Source organism: Equus asinus, chromosome 9 (genome assembly GCF_041296235.1).
Source record: "Equus asinus isolate D_3611 breed Donkey chromosome 9, EquAss-T2T_v2, whole genome shotgun sequence".
Classification (NCBI taxonomy): domain Eukaryota; kingdom Metazoa; phylum Chordata; class Mammalia; order Perissodactyla; family Equidae; genus Equus; species Equus asinus.
The window spans coordinates 59,496,368-59,517,052 of record NC_091798.1 but is presented as its reverse complement, the minus strand read 5'-3'; the positions used below and the strand labels follow the sequence as shown (position 1 = coordinate 59,517,052).

At 34.7% G+C, this 20,685-nt stretch overlaps 1 protein-coding gene across 2 annotated transcripts in view; it reads left to right on the top strand.

Moving 5' to 3' along the window:
- Window positions 1-20,334, top strand: part of COMMD10 (COMM domain containing 10) — a 170,577-nt gene extending 150,243 nt beyond the window's left edge. The window contains exons 6-7 of one of the 2 annotated variants that reach the window (XM_014841703.3): window positions 16,867-16,926; window positions 17,906-20,334. In XM_014841703.3, the coding sequence (XP_014697189.1) occupies window positions 16,867-16,926; window positions 17,906-17,944 (99 nt within the window). In that variant the 3' untranslated portion in view covers window positions 17,945-20,334. The remainder of the gene's footprint in view (window positions 1-16,866; window positions 16,927-17,905) is intronic. The other variant, XM_044780132.2, reaches the window with a different exon arrangement.
- Window positions 20,335-20,685: the final 351 nt, after the last annotated feature.

Here is a 20,685-nt window from a genome sequence, read left to right as displayed (position 1 = left end):
ACACTTTAGATGTTAAAGACACAACATAATTTCATTTTTACTGTCATGTGAATGGTTACATGTGTGTACCTTATTTCAAAATACTGAAATAGTATTCTCTGAACATAGTATTTCTGGAGGAAAGATTTCCTGTCAAGCCTGTCAGGGGGAACCTGATACACTTGGAAAAATCTTGGGCTACCCACCAAACCTGTGATTTCCTAACCCAATTTGTGAACCAAGTTATGCTGAGATTATTATGCGGACTGTGGTTTCTCCTTATGACTTTCAGATTTTACTTCATAGGTTATATTGACCTTTGGATGTCAGGCAATAAATAAAATTAAAAATCTGACTTAGTTCAAGTTAGAAAAAATAGGATTAGTCAGAACCATATTTTTGCTTGGTATCTTTTTTCAAGCATTTTCATTTTACTTTTCATGATTTTTATATAATAAATTGTATATTTTTAATTTTAGAGTTATCCCTTATCGTTTTCTTAAAACACCATCTAAATATTACACCAATTCTTTTCAAATATTTTAGCCTCTTCCTAAGCACCTCCCTCCCAACTTTCCGTGAATGTAGCGAGAAATGATTTTTGTACCGAGAAATGATTTTTGCCAATTATTTTGGTTTTTTAGATTGTAAGCCATCTTGGTTTGCATACGTATACGTTATTAAAGGAGATAATTGGCTTCCACCCCTTCTAATCAATGCCTTGCCAGCCTTAGTTTTCTATGTTTTGTTAGAGGAACAGGGCATGGAGGTGGGAGAATTAGTGAATATTCTTTACCCCATTTCTGCATGGTCAAATCCCATCTCCAAAGACTAAGTCTAATTTCACTGCTATCACAAATTTGAAATGAAGGTAAAAGAGGTATTAATTGCCATTTTATTGTTACTTTCTTACTTATTTTCAACTTTCTAATCTAAGATTAATAAATGGGTAGCATTTAAAAAAATCGTTTTTCTAATCTTGGCGTAGTTAGGAATTGTATTTTTAAGTGTTTTGTTCATTGTCTCTCATTTCCTACTTTGTATTTTTCTTTCTAGTAAGTCTTTATCCTTCTACTAAAGGGAAGGAAATGAGACAAGTGGTGGCAGACTTTAACTGTTTTCCTTATTTGCTCTCTTTAAAGGCATAATGTTAATATGAATCATATCTGGGTGTTGGGTTACATGAATATCTGTTATATTAGTCCCTGTAATTTTAATATTTTAAATATTTCATAATTTAAAAAGGAAAAAAGTAGGCTGGGACCAGTTTATGGAAAGCTTTGACTTCTAAGCAAAAGAGGTGAAACTCTAACTGTTGGTAAAGGGAGAGATATTGACTATTTTTAGTAGAAGAGCAACCTGATGAAAGTGGCACTTTAAAAAACTGATTTTGGCATCTGTATTTACAATGATCTAGGGAGTGATGAGGCTGAAGAAAAGGGATTTAAGCAAAATCAGCCTTCTAATTTTTGAGAAATGAGTGCTTAGTCCAGGTGATGCCATGGGGAATAGGAAGGAAAGGGGAAGGGATGCTGCTGCTTTATATAATCTTTGCCCTAAGCATTCCCAAATGAAAGTTAGGGTGTATTACCAATCCTGCTGCATACATTTTGAATAGTTTAGAACCCATCTTAAATCTAGTTCTGACTGCATAAATATAAGCACTCTCCATGAACTAGGTTAACATTCCAAACCAAGACCAAACTGAGAGCATGACCAACAACATGGTTATTACCCCTAAGCCACCCATGTGGAAGATCCTCTTTTAAGAAGGGTGTCAGTTAGCTCTGCTTTCCAGTTAGTCTGGCCCATCTAGAAGGAGCCTGTGTCTATTTGGCAGAGTTCTCATTTGCAACATGGTCCTTGGTGGCTTCTACAAGTTTCTGCAAGTTATTATTTAAGCCAGTCTCTTCAAAAAGCCTAAAAGAGAGACCCTTAAGCCATTATTTCACCCCACCTTAAATAATATTGCTGCATACATTCTATATTTTTACAAAATGATTGACCTTTTCCAACTCCATGACGCAAATGAGTGATTTTTTCACATCTATTTCAGTAAATCCCACCAACCTTAACAATTTTCTATTTGTTACCTCAGATCTGACTTGAAAGTAAAATTTATTTATAATCACCTTGGAGTTAAACAGATTTAACCTGTTCTCATATTGTATTCCAGTCATCTGTGGAATAACGTATGTCTTAATTCCCTGTTCCATTAATCTGTGATTTTGAAGCAGCCCTATGTGACCTGTAATCAAAAAGTGATGTTTAATAGATACTCTCACGATTCTGTTATTTTTTTCCCATCCAAGATGGGAAATGCCTTTGAAACCCTTGTTTATTTTCCAGCATTATAAAAAAACTCTATAAAGCAATTCCAAGTTCAAAATTATTATTGAGAACTTCTTAATAGGATATTTAAAGGTTTGTTTTATTAACTTGGCCTAGGTCACAGAACTCATTAATATTAATGACTAGACTAGAGAGGCGTTTAGCCTCTCTAATCATCAACAGATACAAAACGTTAAACCAAATTGTGTAGCTTTATTTTGTTATGAGTCATTCCAGGCAAAGACCACATACAACAAGCAAAAGCTGAACAACCCAGTTTTAATGCTTATGATTCAAACCTTTGGCTTCTTTATGTAGATAAACTGAAGTTTAAAAATTGACAAACAAATTTTTTATGGACTTCATATGAATATATATCATTAAAATAAAATACTTGGAACTAATCATTCAGAAAAGCAATTATTAATAAACTAGAAAGGATTTGGCAAACTTGAGGCAAAATTTACTTTTTTAAAATATCAATTTTAAAATCATCTTTGTATTCTCGAAGAAACTTGCGTGATATAAGACTTTACTAATGTTTGAAAATTTATAGAAATATGAGCTAAGCGATGCATTCTATTTATTCCAAAGATATGATCTAACAGCCTCTGCAGCTCTCACCAGCCTTTCCTATAAAACAGCAAATGGTAGTGAAGAGGACCTGGAATTTCAACCGTGAGATGAGTAATTACACTGTATTCAATACAGCTGATTTTACTTACTTCCACTTATCTATAAACAGCAGGTCATTTTCAACTGACAATAGTGAACATAATGTGGAATATGGATGCTTATTAGCTCACTTTTGGTAACTAGAACTAATAATTTGAGACATTTGTTTACAATAAGGGTTGGCAAACTTATTTCTGCAAAGAGCCAAATAGTAAATATTTTAAGCTTGCAGGCCATACAACTCTGGTGTTGTAACACAAAAGCAGCCATAGATAATACATAAACAAATGAGTGTGACTGTGTTCCAATAAACCTTTATTTACAAAAACTGACAGTAAGCCAGATTTGGCCTAGGCCTATAGTTTACTAAGCCCTGGTCTACATTCATGTGACTTCCTCACTTTGTACTCACCCCTGTAATCAAGTGGAGTTGGCTTCTCTTCACCAATCCACAAAAATACTTATGCCAATGTCAGTAACATTCTCCTTTTCATTGAATCTCAAATAAAAACTTAGTCCTCGTCTCAGTTGGTTCTTGGGAGCCTTTGACACTTGAATCACTCTTTCCTTCTTAAAACTGTTTTTTCTTTAGGGTCCATGATAGCACTTTTCTAGTTTTTATCCTACCTCTCAAGGCATTCCTCAGTTTCTATGTTTGCAAAACTTTACTTTTTTGAAGCCCATTCCTTAAATATTGGTGTGCATTAGAGATCTGTTTAAAATATATATTGTTTCCAGAATAGGCAAATCTATAGGCACAGAAAGTAGATTGCTGGTTACCTGGGACTGCAAGTGGGGCAAGGGGTTAGGAGGGCTGGTGGATGATAGCTAAAGGGTATGGAGTTTCTTTTTGGGGTGATGAAAATGCTCTAAGATTAACTGTGGTGATAGTCGTACAACTCTGTGAATATGCTAAAAACCATTGAATTATACATTTTAAATGGGTGAGTTGGATGGTGTATGATTATCTCCATAAGCTGTTAAATTTTTCAATGTTATTATTTTCCCTAAATAAAAAATAAAACTCCTGCTCAACCATTTACTCAAGTACCATAGAACAAACTGAATTTATCCCCCGGTACTATCTGTGTTGAATTAATAGTAGTATGCCCCAGCCACTGTATTTTATTTTATTTTGTTTTGTTTTATTTTATTTTTTTATTTTGCTGAGGAAGATTTGCCCTGAGCAGACATCCACTGCCAATCTTCCCCTTTTTTGACATGCGCAGCCACCACAGCATGGCCACTGACAGACAAGTGGTGTAGTTCTGCACCTGGAACCAAACCCAGGCTGCCAAAGCAGAGTGCACCAAACTTAACCACTAGGCCAGCAGTGCTGGCCCCAGACTCTGTATTTTAAATGTAAAACGAAAACCTTGTTTATGAGCTCCAGATATGCTTAGGATTATGGAAAAATATCAACTCGTTAGAACTATTTCATTTATAAAATATGTGTTATTAGTTCATTTGATGATTCCAAGAGGATTTTGCAAATTGTCATCAGGTAATTAGGTTAGCAGAAAACTAATGTGGATGGAAAAATGAGCTCAGTCTTCATATGTCACCATAAAAAGTTAAAAATTTGTAATGGAACAACATGATTACAAGTTAACAATTTCTTCTGTTAAGTTACTGCCTTAATTAAGTTACTACCCTAAGTTAGCCCCATAATCAAATTAGTTATTGTACCTGCTTGTCTTTAGAACTTTGGGTCCACACGTTTTGAGGGTGAAATAGGGGATTTCTTATTGTTATGCTGCAGGTTAACAATGGATTTTTAGGTGCCTCTTATGAGATCAGTGCCCTTCACATGATGAAGCAAATGCTGAACTCACCCTTTTTATTTTGCTGAAACAGAGGAGCTAATTAGCTGTTGAGAAGAGTAAATTCTAACTAAATTGTGAAATTAATACTCATTTAGATGCACATATTGGTCCTCTTTTCCTTGAAGACTGACCTGATAGCACAAGCTAGAAAGAAATTAAACCAACATATGTTTTTAATTACCTTTTTCTTAACACTGTGAATTACATTAGGTTATTTAATTTAGGATGCAAAATATATAGTAGCTCTTCAAAGTATGCTCACATCATCCAAATTTCTAAGAATATAATAAAGTCATGTTATGAACAAGGGACAACCCCAAATTTGGGCATTGAGCTCACGGTCTTTAAAAATACACACTGCAAACATAATATGATTTCAATCTGCTGTCTGTAGTTTACCGGGAATCCCTCAGCTAGGATACTAACGCATGTTTTGAGAAGTTAGGTAATGCAGCTATTCTGAATCTGTAATAATAATGCTTCAGTAATCAGATAAGTACTTATAATTAGAATAAAGTATAATTTTCCCAAAAAAGATAACATCATCTATAATATTTATTACAGAAAAAGGCTCTATTTTTTAGCTGTCAGTACTCTTCTTAACATAATTTCTCACTATATTTAAGGAGCTTCGTGTAATCATATTCAAAACCTCTTATCTTTCTGATTATATTCAGCAACCATAGCTAAATATTTCAGTACCAAAGCTGAAAATCATGATGACATATCAGCATACACATAATAAATTACAGTTAATGAGTACTATAGGCGATGCATTTTTATTGACTCCAAGTTTGTAATCTGCTCATGTTAAGTTTTGAGAGGACAGAAAATATGGCGATGATGTGACTGCCAAACATATTGTTTCGTCTACACAAGAATAAAATAATATTTTAGCCGGAATGAAAAGGGTATATACAGATGATGGGTTATGGGTACTAATAGCTGGAGTAGATGCCTCTGATGACGCATTCAGTGATAATGTGTCATGTGCGCTTTTACACAATTTTTATATTGAGTAAAGGTTTCTGGCCAAAAATGGTTTATTGTTATGTTGACAACCCAAACTATTGTGTTTTTAGCTACATATTTACAAAACCTCAAATCTTCTGCTTTCGCCAACTTGAAGCAGTAACCTTCAAGTGGCAGAAGCCGTTTTTTAAGCTAACTAGGGACTCAATAGTTAGAGTTTAATTACTATGTTATTTATCCCACATATTTACTGAGTAATGAGAGTTGTGAGACCTACAAGACTGCTTTCGTCATTGGGGCAAATTCTGTAGAATAATTGGAAACTTTGTCATCATTTAGACAAAATCCATTTATTCTGATACTTTTCATATATAGTACTTTTTCCCCTGTGGGGGGGGCACATTTATATTTAGCAACCTCCTTTTCTTAAAATTAAGCTCAGTAAACATATATTAAGTACTGTGATTAGGTACTATACTAGGCTTTTGGGCTACAAAGTAAAGTATAGGCCTTACCCTTGAAGAGCCTACCATCTGTGGTACAAGGGTGGGTAATTCCATGCAGTGTAGTAGGGAATGGCAATGATGGAGATACACATAGGGTGCTATGATGTCAACTCAACTGAGTATTAAAGGATCTAGCCAAGTGAAACAGCTGGTGTCTGTGCACGTGTGTGTGTACATGCACACGCAAGAGCAATTGAGAGCACTACTGGGAGAACACAGGGAACAGCATGAACAAAGACCCAAAGGCCAGTATGCAGAATATTATTGGTACTGCTGGTGCATGCCGTGCATTAAGAAGATGCTAAGAGATGAGGCTGTAGGAGGCGTCATGGGCCAGATTTTGGAAGTCTTGAATGCCATGTTAATAAGCTTGAAATTTGCTTTTGTTGTTTATGTACTGCCTATATTCTTAAATAGGTAAATATTTGTCAAACTGTACTTTTCAAAGATTCAAAAAATAAAAGTTATAGTTGGTTGATTTAACCCTGGGAAAATGCCTTTTGTGGCTTATATTCCATGTTTTTGTTGCAGTTGTCCTTTTATAACTTTATCAAACTTTGATATAAGCTCAGGGTTTTCAGTTTGCCCACTGCCCTCCGCAAACAGCAAAGCCATGCCCATGAGGTTTTGGAGCCTGCTGGAGTTGGCAGTATTTTAATGAAGAGCCTTTGGAATCACAGGGCTTGAGGGAGCAGCAGAAATCAGCTCCATATTCAGGTGAAAGTGATCATTTCTCTTGCTCTGTTTCTGTATGATGTAGTATATTCATTGGGCTAGTACATTTTTGTTTGGAATTAGAATTTTAAATATGACAATGGTATTATGTTAACTTTTGTGAAATTTTCACGGTGTTTCTTTTTTTTTAAATTAGTATAGGCAAGACAAAGAGAGTTGCTTATATTTTTTTCTGAAAATTTTTGAGAAATTGAAGACTTTAACCTTACATTATACCTCTATTACTTAAGACAGCTTGGCACCTCATCAGCCATATTTATCAAACTGTTTACCCTCAGCAAAGCTTTTATGTATTTCTGTGTAGAATGAGTTAGAGAAGGGCAGTAATTGTGCAAATTCATAGGGAAAAGTTTTTTCTATAAATTAGCTTGGTATGCAGGTGAAAGTGCTATTTTATCCTGAGTCACCGTGATGCAGTGGAAAGAACAATGACTAGTCCCACGACTGTACACTTCATGAGTTAGTTTAACTTTGTGAGACCAGTTTCCTCATCTATTAAAAAAAGAGGGTTGAACTAGGTTATTGCTAAATCTCTTTCTTACTGACAGTTTGTGGTTCTCTATCTACCCCAGTTTATCAGTTTACTTTGATTATATGGGTGTGCCTTTCAGCATCCTCAAGTCACAGAATTGAAAAGAACTTTGGGAGATCATATAGTCAAGCTGCTTCACAGAAAAGTGGAAATTTGGTTTCCCTCTACCTCGAATGCTTTTGCTTGCATCTTCTCAAGCTGGTACTGTCTGAATCAGAGCTCGTTGTAGCATCTGTTACCCCTTCAGTTGCCAAAATTGATTCCTTTGATCTGACAGATGGGCAGAAGATCCCTTCCTCCCTCGCTGTCCCATGTACATTCTTCCTGTAGTTGGGAGTTTAGCTGTAAAGGGCGACCTGTCTACCTGGAAAAGGGCCTTTCTCTGGTCAAGAGTATTCTGCTTCCCATGGCGTATTCATCTCTGTGTCAGTATTCTTTAAATGTTTATTGAATGACTGAATATTATAGGTGACAGAAATGGCTAATGTTTGTATGTATGAGTAGAGTTGCATGGTTTTTCAGTCTATAATAGAAGCTTAAATTATATCCCTAGTTTTATGAACAGTAATAGTGAAGATAGTCAACAAATAATAATAGACATACTGGAATATGTTTACAATGATCTATAACTGCATATAGTTATAGTTGTAGAGAATATAATCTATAGATGTATTTATTTAGTAAATGGTTACTAATAATTTTTCTTTTATAAACCCATTCAGTAGAACTTGAAATATTACTTAAATTTTATCTCTTTCCTTCATTTCTGTAACTGAAAAGGAGAAAACTTCCTCTTTAAGTACATAGCAGAGTATTTTTAGATTTAACTAGGACAAGAGATTAGTAGTTTTTCTTTTACTGGGATCCTCCACTCCTGATTTTCTAGGTGAAAAGATAATTGTATCATGTCTAATTCTGATATCCAACTTGAGTCTAAAAACTAAGCAATGTAAATTTGGTTTAATTCTTATCTAGTTTATGTCTATATTATTTAGAGGATATTTCTGCTTGCATAATTTGTGAAGAGGCTAATGCATTTTTCTCTTGGAAATGTATACATGTTCCTAATACCTACCTAATGGGAAAGCAAAGGATATTTTTACTGTCAGCTTTCATCAAGTTAGACCTCTCTGAAGACCTTACTAAATTCTATTTCCATGGGAATTTTGCTAATGGGTATGTGCAACATTATCCAGGTACTCATAGACAGGATTACAAATTAAAAATAAAAAGGAATGGGTGAACAAATACATCTTTCTTCTTTTTTGAGAAATTGGCAGAATGTTAATCTTTGCACTTTCACTTTCACTTTGCAGTGTTTTCAGATAGGATGTGGAAAGTCTAAGTTTGGTATTAATGAATGAGACCAGCTTAGACAACATAAGTAATGAATTTCCTAAATAGATTCTTGGTTGTAATCTTATATGTGTAAGGCAGAAGAAAGAGAGTAAATCTTCTAGTCTGTGTATGTTTAGTTAACAATATTAGTGACTTTAATGGGTTTTCCTGGAAAATGGAAGATTGAAGGCATATTTAAAAATAAGCCACCCAGTTTTATTGCCTGTAAACTAACGTACTAAATTATTTTGATTCAGGTGATAAATGCCCACCATGCGTTTCCACATACCGTACAGGGAACATTTGTGAACCTGGTGATACTCATCATTTATGGAACACACACCTACCCCAAATATTGGAATTCTGTAGGGTTCAGCCCCAGCCTGCCCTCTCTTCTCATACTGCTTTCTTTTCCTGAGCAATCTCGTCCAGTTTTAAATATCAGTGTATCCGTAACTCCAAAATATATCTCTTACCTAAAGCTCTTTTCTGGCTTACCAGACTTATTTCATATATTTTCAGGGGAATCTCACAAACATATCAAGCTAATGATGTCTGAAACCGGACTGTTGCTTCTCCCTTTCTTCAAATCTGCTCCTCTGGAGTCTCCTATCTCAGTTGCATCCATTTAGTTTTTCCTACCAGCAACCTGAGAGGCCTTCTTGACTCCTTCTGTTCCTTCATCTCCCTCTTCATCTCAAATCTGTCACAAAGTGTTCTCTTCTACCTCCAAACCGTATCTCAAGTTTTTTTACTTTTTTCTGTCACTGTTGCCATCACATTAGATCAAGTCACTATCTTTTGCCTGGACTAATGCAGTAGGCTCCTAACTGGTTTCTCCACATCCAGTTGGGCCAACTCTAATCCATTTACAAATAAAAGCCAAAATGAGTTGTTAATATATAAATATAATTATATCATTCTTATACTTAAAACCCCCCAATGGCTTTCCATTGCTGTTAAAATCTTCTCTTCTGTCCATCCCAGAAGAGATGATAGGACCTATGTTATTTTACTAGGGCTGCCATGACAAAGTACCATAGACTGGGTGACTTAAATAACAGAAATTTATTTCCTCACGGTTCTGGAGGCTAGCAAGTTTGAGATCAAGGTGTCGACAGGATTGGTTTTTTCTAAGGCTTTTCTCCTTGGCTTGTAGATAGCCGTCTTCCTCCAGTGTCTTCATATGGTCTCCTTTGTGTGTTGATGTCCTAATCTCCTCTTCTTATAAGGCCACCAGTCATATTGGATGAGGGCCCACCCACATGACCTAATTTTACCGTAATTACCTCTTGAAAGACCCTATCTCCAAATACAGTTGCATTTTGAGGTACCAGGTATTAGGATTTCAACTTATGAATTTTGAGGAGACACAATTCAGCACATAACAGGGCCTAAACTGATGGTTGATGGAGGAGTACAAGATGCGCTACTCTGAGTAGCGTCTCTATATTCCTTATGGTCTTACTTCCTCTACCCTCTTTTTTCATCAAAATTTTAACTGCTGTAATGTCAACATATTGCCTTAAATAGCTATTGAAAAGGTGCTATAAACATTGGTGTACAAGTGTCTGTTTGAGTTCCTATTTTCACTTCTTTTTGGTGTATACTCTGGAGTGTAATTGCTGGGTGATGTGGTAATTCTGTGATTAACTTTCTCAGAAACTATCAATGTTTTCCGCAGCTGCTATACCATTTTACATTCCCACTAGCAATGTATGAGGATTCCAGTTTCTCCATACCCTCACCAACACTTGTTTTTTCCTGCATTTAAAAAAATTACACCCTTCCTATTAGGTATGAAATGATACCTCATTGTGGTTTTGATTTGTATTTCCCTAATGACTAATGATGTTGATCATCTTTCATGTGCTTACTTGCCATTTATATATCTTCTTGGGAGAAATGCCTCTTCTAGCCCTTTGCCTGTTTTTAAATTGTGTTTGTCTTTTTGTTATTGAATTATAGAAGTACTTTATATATTCTGGGTATTATACTCTTATTAGATGATGATTCTCAAATATTTTCTCCCATTCTGAGGATTGTCTTTTTTACTCCCTCACTTCTTCAAAATCTTAAGTCAGATGTCACGATCTCAGTGAGACCTTCCCTGACCACCTTGTCTTAAATCTCCACCCATTCCCATAAACACAAATTCCCTATCCCTGCTTTATTTTTTTCCTAGCATTTATCACCAACAAACATTTCTACATGTATGTATGTGAATTATAATGATGATGATGATCATTATTATTACGTATCTTGTTTATTGTCTATCTTCTTCAACTGGAAGTTGTCTCTGTTGCTCATTCCTGTATACATAGTGCCTAGAACAAGCCTCGCAGGCATTTAATACATATTTAGTGAGTAAAAATGAATAAAGGAATTTCACACATAACAATACCATCTTTTTTTTCCCTTTTTGGGGGGGAAATATAACACACATACAGAAAAAGAGCACAATGATTTGTCAAAAAAAGAACACCCTTTTACCAACCACCAAGATCAAGAGATGAATTATTGCCATTACCTCAGAAGCCTCTTTTATGCCTCCTCCCAATTACTACCTCCTCTTGCCAGTCACCCAGAGGTGATCACTACTCTGATACTTCTGGTAATATCTTTGTCGCTTTACTTTGTAGTTTACCACCTAAGCGTTTGTCTCTAAAACCTTTTTTTGGTGAGGAAGATTGTCCCTGAGCTGACATCTGTGCCATTCTTCCTCTATTTTGTATGTGGGACGCTGCCACAGCCTGGCTTGATGAGCAGTGTGTAAGTCCACACCCAGGATCCAAACCTGTGAACCCTGGGTGGCTGAAGCAAAGCGTGTGAACCCAACCACTATGCCAAGAGCCGGCCCCTCTAGAATCCTTTTTGTTGTTGTTTTTTTAAATTTTCATGTAAACAAAATCAATCAGTATTGTTCTTCTGTGCCTGCCTCTGATATTAAACATTACATTTGTGAGAGTAATGCGTGATGTTGTATTTAACTATAGTTTATTTTCACATCTGTAGAACATTCTATTATATTACTATACTACAATTTATTTATATATTCTTCTGTTGAAAGATATTTTGGTTACTTCTGGTTTTTGGTTCTTTTGAATAATGATGCTATCACTGTTCTTGTACCTGTCTCATGGTGCAAATGGTAAATGTGTACATTTCTATTGAGCAAATTATTAATACTTAGGAGTGAATATCTTGGTCATAGGGTGTACATATATTTAGCTTTAGTAAATAATACCAACAAGTTTCCAGAGTAGTTATACAAATTTCCATCCCTTCCAGCAGTATGGTTACTAATATATTTTCATATGTTTTTGGCTGTTTGGACATCCTCTTCTGTGAAGTTCCTGTTCAAGTCTCTTGTGGTTTTTTTTTTTTTTTTAATCACAGCAAGCCTGTCAATCCAGGGCACTCTTGGGCAACCTGGACCCACCCCTCTCAGCTGGGGAAACTGCTGGGAAACCTACCAAGAGAAAGGTTGTCACTAATTGTTAGTTCCTCCCCCACCCCCTTACATTCCACCACCAGCCAGGCTTTCAGATCATTCACATTAGCTGGAGTCCCTTCTGACAATCTAATCTAGCATCATAAGAATCTCTTAATAGTTTCCTCCTCCTCCCCAGCCAAACACTGCCACCCAGGTGGCTTTTTTTTAATTATTGAGATATAATTGACATAACGTCATGTTCGTTTTAAGTGTACAACATAGTGATTTGATATATGTTCTTGTCCAGTTTTAAACTGAGTTTTATCTCTTTTTTTATTGACTTGTAGGATTTTTCATGTATTCTGGATATGAGTCTCTCTGGCTAATCTTTTCAACCTTTTGATGATATGTTTCGATGAATGAAAGTTCTGAATTTTAATATATTCTGATTTATCAATCATTTTCTTTATGGTTAGTATATTTACTAACAACTTATTTGCTAACTAAAGATTATATAGTTATGTATTTTCATGACTTTTTAAAGGAATCTTTATATACCCCAAGGTTATGGAGGTATTCACTTAAATTTTCCTTTAGCCTTTTTGTTTTACCTTACCCATTTAGAACTACAGTCTACCTTGGGAATAGGAGGCCACGTGAGCAAAAACAAGCAGGAAAGTGTGGGATATTTGGGAGACAGTGAATACACCAGTTTGGTTGGAGCAGAGATTTTGGGGGAGTCTTATGGCGAAAAAAAATAGAAAGATTAAGAAAGATTGTGTAGAACCAAGAATAAAAGACTAAGAACAGTGTTTTCCTGCTTTATTCTCACATGAGCAGATATTGTTTGCAGTAGCCTCCAAAACATCACACATATAGGTACTTCTGTCTCAAGAGGGACCATGCGATAGTGGGGAGGACTTAGTACAAATCAACCACCCTCTCTGCCTCCAACAAAACAGTAACAACAGCAAAGCAAAATAAAGCAAAACAATGTCTTATTTACTGACTTCATTTTTATGTTTAAAATATTCTTCATTTATGTGGAAGGGTATGTATAACAATATCTTGGCCTAGATAGCTATCATTAAATTGACTTTATTTTTTACCAAATCTAGTAAATGTTTCCCATGAGTTGTCCTGGATAATAGCAGTATCCACTGCTACTCCTGTTAAACAAGCAACAAAAAGCCCTCCTAGAAATAATTTGTATTATTTCTCTAGTCATTATATTTCTTGGGAAGACAATATAAACTCTCTGTTAGAATTATCAATTTCTTTAAAAATTTTTTAACTTAAAATACAGTTTTCCTTATATAAAAATATCCTTTGTACCTGATTACTAGAAGAATAGGTATGTATGTTCTCATAAACTTTTTTCCTAAGCACTTGACTATGTAAAAAGTAAAGTACAGTACTATCTACAGTGTGTGTGTATATGTAAAAAAATATATGCATATATATTAAAAATACATACACATATGTATTAGAAATATATACTTATTTCGTTTCACTGAGTGATTAGAATTATGTAGTTCAAGTTTAAAATAGCTTTGATATATAACTGACAAGATGACAATGCATTTTGATGACTTGAGACTGTAGTTTTATGCCTCTAAGATATTTCCCCTCTTATTTAGTATGACATAATAGGCTACATTTTATTATCCAGACTATCTTTCTGACTCTTTGGGAAAAAAATTACGACTAAATAATCAAGCCTCATTATCTATTGACAGTAATAAACAGGAAGCACATGGATAAATTAAATCCATTGTCAAATTCAGCCTATAAAACTACTTTAGCCAGATTTTTCTACCTCTTCCTCCAGAAAGCCTATTGTTAGAGTTGCTGCTGATAGCTGAGATGGTAGGTTTGAATTTCATTTTATTTTTTTCTCCTCTTCCCTTAACAAAGATACTAATGGACCAGGAGTTGAGTCAAAGGCCAGAAGTATATAAAATAAACTAAGATGTATGTAGAGCTAGACAATCCAAACAGAAGCACCCCTGAAATACTCATAATTGAACTCTCATTAAACTTAATGCTTTTCTTACATCCTTGTTGGGTCTGGACTGCCGTTGATTTGTGTCCAGACATTAAACTGAAGAGAAGTTGTTTGAAAACATGCTTCCTTAATGGCTAGCACCTTACATAGATTTTCTGAAGAGTAAACAGTGAAGTTAGAGAGAGGATTCTGGTTTGACAAGTGAATCTGAATATACCTTCCTAGTTATATTCTTAAAGAAAGCTAAGAGTGTGTCCTCCTAAAAATGCTATGGTCCCAGTAAGAATTTTGATCAGGCCCACTCCTAATATTTGTGGGACCTGAAGCAAGGGTAAAATTGGAGGCCATGGACCATATGTCTAAAGTTAAAATCGTAAATAAAGTTACCAAACTGTTAAATAAAACGTGTTCTGTACTTCTTTCTTGATAAGATACCTTTGTATTATCCTGGAAGCCCAGATCTGAATTTAAAATTCTTAGACTCTGTGGGGTTCCATGGCAGAACATGACAATGTGGGGTGTGGGCGCCTTGCCCAGCCCCACTTTCCTTTTTATCCTACACGTCTAAGCTCCAACCTTACCCTCCTAAAAAACAACTGCCTTTGGCCATCCCTTGGGTAAACATAGATTCTCAAATTCTAAGGATAATCTCTCTACACATAGACATGAAACACTTAAAACCATTCCCATATTCTCCCATAGTCTCATGATCTTCTCTAAGTCGTGGATTGAACAGGAAATGATAATAATAGCTACCATTGATTATGCCACACATAGGCATATTTTATCTCAGGTATCACCATTTTTCCTTCTTGGGGCTAAGTATTTCAAGAAGGCAAGACACTAAATTTCTATATGTATATATAAAAAATATATACACCTATCTATATTTATACATACACTCATGCACACACACAAATTATTTTAGCTATTGTTATTTTAAGAAGTATGTTTTCAAAGTTACCTTCTTTTTCTTTCCTCATTGTAACTTTTTAGGAAAAACTACCTTGAAACAGAGCAAAGCAAAGCTTGGCTGCTACCTCTAGGGGTACAGCAAATTAGTTGTGCACGTGCTGATTCAGTCTTCAATCCCTCCTAACTTTTGGTTTGGGGGAAAAGTAATGAACTTGCCTTGTTTTTCTTTAGGCTAAACCTAGGCCCATCATCTCCCTTTAACGGCTGGGAGGAAATATGAGGAAATATAGCACTGCCAGATAATACTGATTCGGCCTGTGGTGGTCTAATGATATATGCCAATTAGCCAACTAATTTTTCTAATACAGTTTGAAAAATTTCTAGTTTTCTGACATTCCTAAAGGATGAGGCTTTGAAGCAGATATGCTTCTTCATTCATTTTAAAGCTTAAATACTTAGGTGGGTGGATGAGAGAAAAGGAAGGCGTGTAGAATTGGATCCTTTGTGTTCAGGCTTCATGAAAAGAGAGGTGTCATTTCTGAACATAGCCCCATTGACTCTCCTGGAGTTAGCTGGAGATAACTTGTTTTGAAAATGTTGTCTTTGTAATGGAAATCATTAAAACAAATAAAACAGGAAAAAAGTAAACATAAAAACTGCGAACTAGAATTACTAGAATGTTGGAAATAACCACAGGCAGTTAAATACATGAGTCAATGTCTGTTTGCAGCAGTTTCCCACTTCTTCAGTTCATGGTGCTTATTTGATGTCAGGTGAGCATAACAGTGTGGTCAGAGCAGGTAGCACATTCTTGGCATTCTCTCCTCATTAACTTTCACTCCCCAAAGGTGTGTTGAATAAAATAAACATATCTGAACAATCTTCAGAAACTAGTTGTTGCCTCAGTTTACAAAATCAACCAAAAGCCAGTCAGGGTGGGTTGGGTTAATGTTGCACTTTCCTACACCATCATGCATACATACAAAATACCACTTAGCATTTGTAGCATCCACAAAGATTTCTCTATCGGATGGGAGGTGAAATGAAGGAGCGTGTTTAGGTCCTAGCTCTGAAGCTGTTATGTTAATTGTTAACTTTTGCTGAGTCTGTACATTAAAAAAGGTAACAATCTCAGCATGTTAAGATCATAACTGTTAAATTAATACTTGGAGGCAGCAGCTGTGCTGATGTGCGGCATTAATGGCTGGATGAGTTCAATCAGATATGCCGCCTCCAGTGTCTTTGTGTAATGGTATTTACTAGATTTCAAATGGACTGCTGAGAGAGATGAAATATAATCTCATCTATTATCTCTGTCTCAAAAAAAATAGGTAATGAAATTGTTCTCTTGCTGGCATATATTTTATTAACCTTTGTGGAGTCAACTTAAAGAACAGATGTCCCTATAGAGTTGAAACCTTCTGCTAAAGAGGAGTGTTATTAAGTGCATTTGTGAGTTCTAGGAACAGTGGGGTTGAGTAGGGCAGGTAAGTATTTTTTTCAAAACCCCTCAGAGAATAATATGGCATATTCTGGGGCTGACTGGAGAGGAGAAAAATGCAATGTAAGTTGTATATAACAATTTTTTCTTTCTTTCTTTTTCTTCCTTACAGAGCCTGGAGAAAGTTCTTGTGGAATTCAGTCACAAGGAGTTGTTTGATTTCTATAACAAGGTCTGTATTTTTAAAATAATTCCTGATATGTGGGTTTTTAAATAATGTTTCCTTCATTTTTACGAATTCTTATTTTTTTTTATTGAGTTATTGATAGGTTACAATCTTGTGAAATTTCAATTGTACATTAATGTTTGTCAGTCATGTTGTAGGTGCACCACTTCACCCTTTGTGCCCACCCCCCACCCCACCTTTCCCCTGGTATCCACTAAACTGTTCTTGGTCCATAGTTTTAAATTCCTCATATGAGTGGAGTCATACACAGATTATCTTTCTCTTTCTGGCTTATTTCACTTAACATAATTCTCTCATACGAATTCTTATTTTTGAATGCCATATTATGGAGCTAAATTCTTTAAACTCTCCTTGTAAACACCTTAATATTTCACAGTAGGAACCATTGCCGAGATGAAGAGAATCTGACAAACTAAATCAAGAACAAAATAGAAATAGTTCTAATTAAAGCAGTAAGATTGTTGGTTTAATATAAAGCACTAAGTAATGAACCGTGTGGTACCTAGCCACGCTGGCACTTCAGATATAGGTAATGTTAAACATTTTAATTTCTGGGCCCAAGGGAAAAGGAAGATGTCAGGCCTTTAAAGATTTCTCTTTGGGCATATTTCATGTTTCTTTCCAAATACTGATTTTGTAATCCAGGAAAATGCACTACCACCCCCCAACCCCCCAAATCTTATGTAGAGATCATTTAAAGTGAAACAGCTGGGTATATTTAAAACAGTAGTGTTTAGAAATCCTCCTTTACAATTTGAAAACTTAGATAGCAAGCATGAATTCTAATATCTTCACATAAAAAGAAAAATTTTGTAAGTGGTATTTTTATTGCTATGTGAATGGATTTAATAAGCATAGTTGCCAGTGCCATTCTTTCCCTTCTATTTGCGTGTTTCTAAACAACAATTCATGTGACTTTCTCTCCCTTCACCAACTTTCTCTTTTTTTTTCCCTTTGTAAATAGCTAGAGACCATACAAGCACAGCTGGATTCCCTTACATGATGTTCTCAAAGACTGGTTTCTTCATCACACTCCTGCCACCTTGTTATTTTGCATTGAAGATAGACTGCCAGCTTGTGTCTTCTGAAGGATTCAGTAGCTTTCTTCTTGTAAATTATATGGCTTATTGCTTCTTAGACAAATAATAGCCATGGGAAATCATTGTTCTGAGTACCAAGGTTCTAATATATATTCTCTAGTTCCATAAGCCAACAGAAAGCAATTGTTAACACTTTTGCATTAAAGGAAACAAAAGTGAATACTGTATTGTTTTTACTGTCCTATTTTTGTTCTATTTCCTGACCTGTTTATTTTTTACATACTTGATGACACCTTTATGTATCAAGGAGGGTCCATGGATACAAAGTATAATGTGTACCTTAGAATACAGAACTTCAGTAATTATATTAATAAAAAGTAAGAAAGCAGCCACATGCAATCAAATGCATTATGGTATTTTTCCTTGAATATAATGAGTATATTTTGCTTGAGAAAAAATGTAGGAAAAAAATTTAAAATAGAGCTAGTAGTATATCAGTTAATTCCAGTGTGAGCTTCTCTGTGCACTTTAATTTTCTGTCTCAGTTTAACGATTTAATAACAATCCAGGTTTTTGTATGCTTTTCTTTGTACTGCAGATTAATAATGATCCACTTCGTATTGTGGGAGACAGATTCAGATCATGAATAAAAATGGTTGTAATGAGTGCTATCCTTAAAATTTCAAAACAGATATTTTTTACATTCTCTTTCTGTAAATATGTTAATTTCAGTCAATAACATTTTTATGTCTTAAAATTAGTTGAACTGAAGTGCAAAATATTTTATGCTATGAATTTATATAAATATGAATATTATTACCTGTAAGAAAAAATAATTTCAGTTCCATTTTTTAATGAATGAAATATCTGTCCTACATTGTTTCCAGAGAGGGAGGGAGAGAGGGACATTGGGAGAAAGGAGGAGAAGGGGAGAGGGGAAGAGGGGGAGAAAATGAGAGAGAGAGATGTATTGATTCAAACATGACTATTCACATGAAGGAGTTTGATTTCAGAAATGTCCTATAGTTAAACAAACAGAGCCATTGAAATTAAATCACGTTCCTTATATGAGGTATGTGAGTAATACAAGTGTTAAATGTCTCCCAAATAAATGTTCAATATATGGAATGTATGCCTTTACTCATTTATATGTGTGCTTATATGTTGTGACTTAGAAGAATTGGGAGTTTGGATTATTTGGCAAAGTAACTATTATAGTTGTTGTCCATAGTTGATTGATTTGAAAAGTTTATAAATTCAGACTTCTATTGATAGGATATCTGGAAGACATGTTTATAATATAATCAGATTTATTTCTATATGTGGCTTGTGGGATCTCTCTTATTTTTTTATGCTCTGTTCTGCCAGTCCTCAGAGGCAACTACTTGAATACTATAAACATTTTGGTAAATATTCTTTCAGTCTTCTCCTTATGTACAGAAAAACATAGATCATCTCAAGTTGAATTTGTTAGGCCTTCCTGACAGTGAGCATATAGATATGTAGAAGTTTTCATTGTTTAATGGCCAACTTCACTCCCAATGTAGTTGTCTAAATTAAATGTGATAGTTCAAAATGAAATTTTCTATTAGTAGTTCGTTTATGCCCCCTAAAAGAGCTGGTTTTATACTCTCTAAGAGTATGTCTAAACCTATACAAAAAATGTGGTAGTTTTCTGTTAGTCTATTTCATGAAAGTCTGACCAAAGGCATTGAAGAAAGGCCAAGTAGAAGGTCTAATTCCAACTAAGAACATAATTATTCCTGAAATATATTTAATTGCAAGTCTTCCTTAAGGCAGCATCATTGTTATGATATGCAAGTCAAAGAAAATATCATCCCCAGAGAGTATTAAATGCATGTTACTTACTCATAGAGATAAGATGAGTGGGGGGATAAGTGGGTACTGGAACCTACTATCTTAGCAAATAAATATTTCTTGTATGAGTGCTTGACTTGAGGGTTGAATAAAAATAGAATTACTTATTAGAAAGGAACCAATGTACAAAATAGCTACAACAAATAATATCTGCAATTCTCTGATTAAAAACTATATTATTTTTAATTAGGAAAATACAAAAAAATCATGAAGAAGTAACCTAAAATTATAGAATCTCATCCAGAAATGGCCATTAATGACATTTGGTAGATTTTATTGAAGTTTTTTTTTTATTCATATATCTTTTTTTCTCTTTTTTGCCTTTCTTTCCTAACAAATTGGTGTAATGCCGTAAATACAGATTCATTCTTTGCTTTGCTTTGCTTTGCTTATATAACATTATAACATGAGCATTTTCATGTCCTTATTGTCTAAAATGTAATTTTAATGTGTATTAAATAGTCCATCACTTGAATGAATTGCATTTTATTTAGTTATCCAATCTGTTGTTAGACATTTAGATTATTACCTGCTTTTTAACATGCTAAAGAACTCACTGGTGAATATCATTAGGTATAAACTCTAAACTACGTCTCTTGTTATTTTATTAGTATAGATTCCTAGAAGTGAGATTATTATGTCAAAAGTATGAATATTTATTTCCTATTTTTATTTTAATGGGATTTTATTATAAAAATAATGGTTAAAAAAAAAGATTCCTCTGTTTTGCCATCTCATTCCCCAGAAGTATCTACCTAAACTTAGGAACATTTGGTTTATATCATTTCAGACATCTTATATAAATACAAACACACACACACACCCC